We start from the raw sequence: 9,856 nt of genomic DNA on the forward strand, positions 1-9,856 counted from the left end.
AGCGGAAAGGAGCACAAAAACAGTAAAATAAATCTCTTTCTTAGTTCGATTTCGTAAATTAGTTTAAAAATAATATATGCATATACTTATAACCATATATGCCATACATGCTTAATAACCGCAACCTAATCTAGATCAGCGCTTTATGTAAGAAGCATATAATCAGTAAAATTTCTTCTTTCTTAGTTCGATTTTCATAAATTAGTTTGAAAATAATATATGAAAATAATATATACATGCATAATAGCAGCAATTTAATCTAGATCAGCGCTTAGTAATTAAGATTAACGTATGTTGTGTGAATACTTGTTAATGTAGTCTGCTTTACAGGACAATTAACAAATATGTATAAATCTCATACATACAGTAATTTCTCGGTGTGATTGATATGGATTTTATTATTTGCATTGAATTTTATATAAAACATTCGTTGTTTAAGTATGTTTCCCACAAGTAACATATTTGATCGTTTATTGTTTGATGTAAACCGAGTGTTTACCGTATTATATTTTACTTGTATTTTATTATGTGTGATAAAATTGATTTAATTTCTAATTTTTTTAACTTTTGGCACAAAATTTATTTTCATAGAAGAAATAATTCTGTTTTAAACCACCTTTGAAAAACAATAGATACTTCAGAATTAAAAGAGTAAATAAACGCAATCATCTGAGCGTGATTGCACAAAAACCAGAATTAGTTACGTTCCGGCAACAACAGTGTAAAGTCGGATGAAGATAAGCGTAAAAAATTTTTGCAAACGCCGATAAGTGTCAATTTTGTTGAAGCGACATAAGCGCTTAGCAACTTGTTGCTGCAACAAACTACACTCATTGATTGTAATACAAACCTATGAACAAAGTGCTTATTATAATAATTTGCAATAAAAAAAATTTTTTTATTTAAAAATTTGTTTGCTTCGTTTACTAGGAAACAAACAATAGCAAAAAGTGAAATAACAAAAAGGCAAAAATTAACGCTTTCAATTTCAATTTGTTTCAATAAAAAACTCGGCCTGGCATATTCGCTGAAATTGACCCCTGAAACTATCAGTTCTGTAATGAAATCAAAGCGATAATAACGTGAACGACATATTTGCGGTGTTAACAGTTAATTTAATCATTAAAATAAAGATTTGCTTCATTCATATAATTATCAGTGTCATTAGGGAAATATACAGACAAATTGTTTTAATTATTGTTTATGTTTTTTGTGATTTTATTTCGCATTAATTGACGTATGCAGTTCTTCTGATAGTTTTACGTATAATCACAGAAAGACACATATTTATGTATACATACATATGTACATCCCAAGGAGGTTATCAGTGAAAATTGTGCTAATCCATCGTACTGAGTTATATTTCAAATGAAAAACATATACATATTTCGACGACTGAGCAACACTCACAAACACACGTGAATCGTTCTATGCTTCATTGTAAACATTTTGTTCGTTTTACGAAAAGTGTGATTTACCCTATTGAACAGTTCGACTAATATTTTCTGATTGTGTATCGAATTTTCGAAATCAATTTTGCGATCAGTACACATTAAGCGAACGCCCAGTGAAGATGTGGTCGCGCGTACTTCTACATAATGAACAGTTTTTACGATTTGTTGCAGTCTTGTGTTGTGTACTGTGTTTTTGCACGCAAAGAACATATGCGGTGAAAAATGCTTCCGCTACATTTTCGATCAGTTTTAATGGTATAGATCTGTTCAATATACCTGCCTTTGGACGTAGTTTATTTGGTGTTACCGAAAGTCCAAATGATGTTAATTTGAGTCCAAGTTTTTCATATGAGATTTCTAGTGCGGAACCGGATCCTAATATTATGGAGGACGCTCGTCTGAAAACGGTATGATTTTTATAAAAAATTACTTATTGTTACATTATTTTATTAAATTATGTTGGGTGATTACATATATAAATAAATATAATTATTATATTATTAATTATAATATTATATTAAATTTCGAAATTTTAATCTTATATTATTTTATTAAATTAAGTAGGGTGTTTACATTTATTAATAAATATAATTATTATATTATTAATTATATTAATATATTAAATTTCGAAATTTTAATCTTATATTATTTTATTAAATTATGTAGAGTGATAACATATATAAATAAATATAATTATTATATTATTATATTAAATTTCGAAATATAAATCTTATATTATTTTATTAAATTATGTAGGGTGTTTACATTTATTAATAAATATAATTATTATATTGTTAATTATATTATTATATTAAATTTCGAAATTTTAATCTTATATTATTTTAATAAATTATGTAGGATGATTACATTTATTAATAAATATAATTATTACATTATTATTTGCATTATTATATTAAGTTTCGAAATTTTAATCTAACTTGACTTTAACTCTATTAAAAAATATTATTTTTTTTAAAAAAAATTGCGAAAGGTGTCTTTTAGTGAACTCATCGGTTTTTAATGATCGGTTCTAATATTTTTAATTTACTTATATAATAAGTTCAACTTGACCTAATTTTTTCTACTTCTTATTTCCCTTATTTTTAATGTTTAATTTAATTTGTTTATTTAGTTCTTTTTGTTGATTTATTAACAATCAAATATTTAATAATATAATTTATTTATTACTTTATATATCAGAACTTATGGTATCTTCAGTGGAAAATTATAGTACCGTCTGCTTTTGTGAGTTTGTGAGGAAACCCACTGTCGTCTGCTATTGCATTTACAGACGAAATATATTTCTTCAAGAAATGTTTGTAAGATAATAAGGTATTGATTTATGAAAAATCATAAACAACAAAAACAAATATAGAAATATTTTGAAATACATTAGAATTTAAGGAATTGAATTAAACACTTAAGAAATTAAAATTTAACACTGGGTATCTTGCTAAATACTGCAAATGAACGCCTAATACTGGATTTACACTAGAGTTTTATTTGTAATTTTAGTTGTCAATTGTTGTTGCTTTCAATGTAAAATGAAAATTTTTGACAGCTTAAATAATAAACAAAACTCTAGTGTGAATCCAATATAACCATATGGACATTCTTGTTTTCTTGTAACAAAAAACCCAACTTCTGTTTTTATGTCAATTACTTCAAAAATGTTTTGTTTAAACAATTGTAATATTAGTAATAAAAATTAAATTTTTAATAACTTAATATTAATTAGATTAAGTGTTCTGAGCAATTTCTTTCAGTATGTTTTCTGTTGATATAGATTTGCTGTCGAAATAACAAGATAACAAGAAACTCTTTATTGATTACACAATATAAAATTTTACAGATGTAAAATTACTATGTAATAGTTTAACATATATACATTTGCAAATAAATTTATAAATATTTATATAAAAAACTAGCCCGATATCTTATGAATCATATTATATTGACTTATAGAACGGTGAAAAATGTTGTTCGAAATGACGAACTTTATAAAATGCATTAGTCAAATTACGACGCCAACAGAAATTTTAAAAATTCAATATCATTAATTTTTAATGCATTTAAATTTAAACTTAATTTAGCACACAACAATATAAAATATTTACTTCATCATCATATAACAAACTGCGATTTCATGAATTATTCAGAAACATCGGAAATTAGTAATGCTAGGTATAGTGCATTAAAAATCCAACTTATAAATTTAGAGTTATAGTAGACCTAGGGTTTCTATACTATAAGTACCCTGAAGGTAATATAATTGCATTATACTGCATATCTAGATGTTTTGTATCTTGTTATCTTTATCTTTTAGTCAGATATTGAATATTATATCACCTATTTTTAAACCGACTTGTGCAAATAATTTTACTTTTATTTAAGTTGGAATAAGCTGAAATACAAATATATAATATATATATATTTAATATATAGTAAATATATTTATATTTACATATATATAAAACCTTTCTATGATGTTTTTAAATTTAATTAAACTCTACTTAACTTATTATTTTAATTATATGATATAAATTAATATTTTTTTTTGTTAGGCAATATATTATTAGGCAATATATTGACTCTATGTAGAATATGTAAAACTCAATATACTTAAAATATACTTATACTTCTATACTTGTACTATATACTTATACCTTTTTTTGGTTTGATAATAATATATAGAGCAATGTGTTTAATTAATTAGTGTGTTTAATTAGATCTTTTATCATTATAAGTTCTAATATATATTTACATATTAAATTATCTCATCATATCATTTGATTCATCTATAGATCTTTACAGGTTAAGGTACTTAAACTATAGCACAATTATCCCAAAAATAATATATTGTGTATAGTACCACTATAATAGTACTATAAGTTATTATCTTGTACGTTAGGTTTCTTGACTCTATATATTCACATAATTTTTGATTTGATTTCATTTATAAATAAATAGAGAGGCGTCAAACAGTACTGAATTGCAACACCAAAAATTTTTATTTATTTTTAATTAATTGAATTTTTAGCTGCCTATATATACAGCTGTTTTGAGTATTGCCAAATATCCATCAGCAGTGTTTTTAGAATGGTTTCTTATATTTAAATATTAATTATAAATTAATAGATAATCCTAGACTATTTTATGGAGGCAGCATATTTATAATTTTCAATAGAACTTATATATTGCTCTAATATTTTCTAAATAAATAAATTCTTTTGTACTTTCATTGTTTTTTGTTTTTTTTATTTTGTATTATTATATTATATATTATTATTAAATAAGTATATAATATTCACCTTCAAAGTTTTTTTGACTTCTTCTTCAGTGTGGAATGATATAACACCGTATCATCCATCATAAGCTTCTTTTTTATAAATTATTTTGTTACGAAAGATTTATGTGGAAATACTAATATCTTAATGTGTTATTTTTATTAGATAGTAAAATATAATTTATTGATTTATATGCTATTAGTTAATACTAAAAATGTAAAAAGATTTTAAATAATTTATTACCATTCTCTTTCAGCCAAAACTCATAAAGAAATATGGTTATCCAGTTGAAGTGCATCATGTGGTCACCGATGATGGTTACATACTAGAATTGCATCGCATAGTAAGAGAAGGTGCTACTCCAGTTCTATTAACACATGGCTTATTGGATTCTTCAGCTACTTGGGTTATGATGGGTCCCAACAAAGGTTTAGGTTGGTTTTCAAGAATCTCATTTTAATATAATTCTCAAGTCATATTTAAAAAAAATTTAATAGAAACTCTTAGAATTTTTTTTTTCCTCCTGCTCTTTAATTCTCCTAAGATACAGTAGCATTGTAAAAACACATATATATATTTTTATTTCCTATTATTTATATTATATGTTGGTTTAATAATATTCATTTATTTAGTTAATGTTTTGGGTACATATTTTATGCTTAAATACTTGAACATTTTTTATTTTTAGTTATATACCTATTTTTCTGTTTACTCTAATATCCTATTCACACGTCTTGTGTAAGTATTTATTAAGCGCTGATTCGGATTAATCAGCGCTTAGTTGTTTTGCTAGTTGTTTTCAAATTAGATTTTTGCTATTCTAAAGACAAAATTGCAGAGTGTAAAGGATCTTCTGCTATAGAAATCTATATGTTTGGACTTTTTTGATACAATTTCTCCATGTTTTGATAATTCTCTTTGCATTCTGCAAATCTGTTGTAGAATGCAGTATTGCATTTTAAACTGGGCATAAACATAACTTCGGCACTAATCTATTTTTGGGTCGTCTCGATTTGATCATAGCAACTATTTCTGCGTTATCTATTTTGAGCAATTTTTTCCACTATACATTATACTATTATAGATTACTTTAAAGTTGATCATTTTTATGTGATAACTCTCAATGAACGACTTCAGATGGTTTAAAAAACTAGTTGTTATTGAAGTCGGTTTTGTTTTTTTAGAAATCTTAGCTTTTATTTCGATCGTTATTTTTAGTATTCATACTTCTATACATATTTCGGCAAATTCGCTTTTGCCTTCATCAGGAGAGTTCCTAAAATTGTTACTAGTAGTGTGTATACCTTTTGTAGAGATATCAATATAACTACTGAATTCGCAAAGTAGCCGTGTGAGTAAGATTTGCTGAAACACTATATTGTTGGTCAGTTTCCGATATTCTCATTAAAAATGTGACATCAATCTTTACTATAGTATATATGTATATATATATATATTTTGAACAACAATTTCATAGTCTCCATTTTTCTTGTTTTTTTGTCAAAGTATAGAATTTTTTCTAATGTTTCTATAGAATGAAGAGGTTGGGTCTCTCCAACTCTTAAACACACTTAAAAATAAGTGTGGGAAAGAAATTATTTTTTTAATATATTGAAAGTTAACTGACTTTGATTTACTTTTCTAACAAAAAGCAACATTTGTATAGAATATGTTCTAGAAATGCTTCAACAGATCTATTTATTTTTTATTTTTAAAAATTTTGCTGAATTTAGATAAATTTTTTTGGGAAACACACCTTCTATTATATGTTATATACATTATTATTATATTATATATATACTATCTATATTATATTAGATTGCTATTAAATATATTTGATTGCTATATATAAATATATTTAATTTTTACAATTTCTGCAATGAATATAGATTCGTAACAAAAAATTTCCATTAAAATCTGTCAGATGTCAATCGTTCAAGTCATTGATTTTATTCAAGCGTTTTTTATAATGCCGCAGTTCCGCTTTAATTTGCCTAATCGATATGTGGGCCGGGTCTTCTCTATCTTAGGAGTTTTTCAAGTCAACTTTTTTTCTGCAATTTGTGTTTAAGTTTCAAGAATTTCGTTTAGAAGCAATATCAAATAAATATGACGTCTGTCTGTCCGAAAAAAATTCACACACTAGTGTGAATATAACATATTATACGAGTATAATTATAAATATCAGTTTTGTATTGAAATACAATGAACACATTATAATTATAATTATTTTAACATAATTACTAAAATTATTAAAACATTATCTAATTATGATTATCTACACAGTAGATAAAGATTTTACTTATGTATTATGCAAAGAAACTTATTTTGAGTGGGCACCTATCCTAATTAACTTCTCATTGGTCAAGGGTGGTCTTATTGCTCAGACAAAATGTCTATCCATATTCCATAAAGTGATGATTAGATCTTCGATGAGGGTACCCGTTAGTATAGTATTTACTGTAAATATTACTAAGTACAAGGTTTAATTAATTTCTATTCTTTCTCAATTTCATGTAATGCATAGTAATTTAAAAAAATTGCTCATGTTAGTGCTATTAAATAGGAAAAATTTGTTAAAGTTTTTTGCTTAAAAGACCTCAAACTTGAAACTGATGATAACCTTCAGAGATGACCTAAAGAGAAACGTAACGAATAGATTAATTCTGCTGACGCATAAAATTCAAAATTGATAAGTCACGAAACTGATTAATATATTTTCTAGTTTTTGTGCCGTTCAAAATAAACAAAAAACGTTTTCTTATTAACAGAAATAATCATTATAATTATATTTTTATTGTAGCCTATATGCTCTATGATTCGAACTACGACGTTTGGATGACGAACGTGCGTGGTAATTCTTATTCTCGTAATCACACTAAGTATAGTACGGATCATGCCAAATTTTGGGATTTCAGTTTTCATGAAATGGGCAAATATGATTTACCAGCATCAATTGATCACATACTCCGCACTACCGATTTTGAACGTATACATTACATAGGGCACTCACAGGGAACCACAATATTTTGGGTAATGTGCAGTGAACGCCCAGAGTACAGTGAAAAAATTTTGCTAATGCAAGGTTTGGCACCCGTAGCCTTTGTGAAGCACAGCAAAAGTCCAGTTGTCAATTTTTTGGCATTCTTTCAGGAACCATTGAGTGTGAGTAGCAATATTAATAACACCAATATTTTTGTATGTATATCAATATTTTTTAATATTTTTGCAGTTGTTATTGAGACTGATTGGAGCCCATGAATTTTTACCTAGTAATGATTTCCTCACAATGTTCAGTCAAATTATTTGCGATGATGACACCATAACTAAGGAAATATGTTCCAATGTCATATTTTTAATAACTGGTTTTGATAAAGAACAAATGAATGAGGTAAGTCTCTTTTGGCAAGTACGTTTCATAATGGCTTCAAATAGTTAAGATCCAAAATTTTTGTATGCTTTTAGACTATGTTGCCTGTGATTTTGGGTCATGCCCCCGCTGGTGCTGCTACAAAGCAAATGCAACATTTCGGCCAATTGAAACGTGAGAACTACTTCCGTCAGTATGATTATGGCTGGATAAGAAATTATTGGCGCTATGATTCTATAACTCCACCAGATTACAAATTAATGAATGTACGGAATAAAGTTGCTCTGCACTATTCCGAAAATGATTGGTTAGCGCCACCTGAAGACGTAGACCATCTTTCACGTTTACTACCGAATTTAGTTGGCAAGTTTTTAGTCGATTATCCGGCTTTTAATCATTTGGATTTCGTTTGGGGTATCGATGCGAGAGAATTGTTATTCAATCGAATCGTACAACTAATGCGAAGAGTTGAGGAGGAAATTTTGTAATTTGGAATTACGAAAGGCTATAACTATATAAAGTGTTTGGTATTATTTGGTACAATTCTTTTATGTTGTATTAGTTTATTTGTATGTATACTACATATATTTCTATTTATGTATATATTTATTTCATAATTATTATTTAAGCTAATTGTATTTTTAACTATAAAAAATATATTTAAAACTTTTTATACCTCCTAAAGCAAAAAATTTTTTGAAATTTATATTATAAAAATAATTGTTATCATAAAATATTGTACAAATTAAAAATATAATTAAAATTAAAGTAATAATAATTAATTATATATAAGTTACATAAAAAAATTTGATGTACATATCGATTTTAATGAATAACTGGCAAATGTTGGCTTTTCAAATAAATAACATTAAAAAACACTAGTAAATATAGTTTTAACATTAATTTTAACAAGTTTAAAACTATAGAAATGAATTTTTGGGACGCCTGTTCTATTGACATATAGGAACAGTTGCTCATAACAGCGAACTTTACAAAAGTCAGTTTAATTGAGCAACTCACATATACTAAATTATAAACTCTATGATCTATTGTGATGACACTACTTAATAATGGAGCTTAGGTTATATCGGCAGTCCCTAGGAGATCCACTTCGACCTACTGTTCGATTGTGTTAACGTATATAGAGAAAACTCAGACTTGAAAATTACCTTAAACCTTTGGTGAAGCTAGACTGCTGTTAAGTGGGTCTTGTAATTGATCAAGCTCTTCAGGAAAGGAGGCTCCTAAAGTGTTGAGTATACCGGACCGTAATTGTTAGTTATTTATGGAATCATATCGAAGCCCTTTTGAAATGCAAAGGGTTTTTTATCTTAGTGTACGCTTTTCCATGTGAGGGCTAAAGACATCATTGCCTAATAACATAAGTTCACTCTACTTATAGCTAAAGTAAAGTGACTGCAGAAGAGCTATTCCACTTTTTTCGTCTTTAACAAATTCCACAATATTTATGAGAGTGAAGATTTACTTAATAGCTAATGATCAGTTATACAAGCCACGACCGTCTCTGCGTAGGCGAATTGAAGTTCCACAATTTTTTTCAATCAAGTTCTGACCATTTCGAACTAAACGTTGCTTAGCAGGAATGAATATTTCTTCCAAAAAACACAGTTCTTCAATACAATTTAACGACTGACGATAGGTATATTGATATTCTTTCTGTTCACGTTTTGTTGGAAATTATCACCCCAACCTGAAATTTTCGTCAATATTGTTATGGCACGAGA

At 26.7% G+C, this 9,856-nt stretch overlaps 1 protein-coding gene across 1 annotated transcript; it reads left to right on the top strand.

Moving 5' to 3' along the window:
• The first annotated feature begins 1,231 nt into the window (after positions 1–1,231).
• LOC119689383 (lipase 1-like) lies at positions 1,232–8,723 on the top strand. The gene is made up of 5 exons (XM_038104206.1): positions 1,232–1,861; positions 4,998–5,175; positions 7,545–7,906; positions 7,974–8,132; positions 8,207–8,723. The coding sequence occupies exons 1-5, from the start codon at positions 1,574–1,576 to the stop codon at positions 8,597–8,599; spliced, it is 1,380 nt and encodes a 459-aa protein (XP_037960134.1). The 5' UTR covers positions 1,232–1,573; the 3' UTR covers positions 8,600–8,723.
• The last annotated feature ends 1,133 nt before the right edge of the window (positions 8,724–9,856 follow it).

Source organism: Teleopsis dalmanni, chromosome X (assembly GCF_002237135.1).
Source record: "Teleopsis dalmanni isolate 2A chromosome X, ASM223713v2, whole genome shotgun sequence".
In the NCBI taxonomy this organism is placed as follows: domain Eukaryota; kingdom Metazoa; phylum Arthropoda; class Insecta; order Diptera; family Diopsidae; genus Teleopsis; species Teleopsis dalmanni.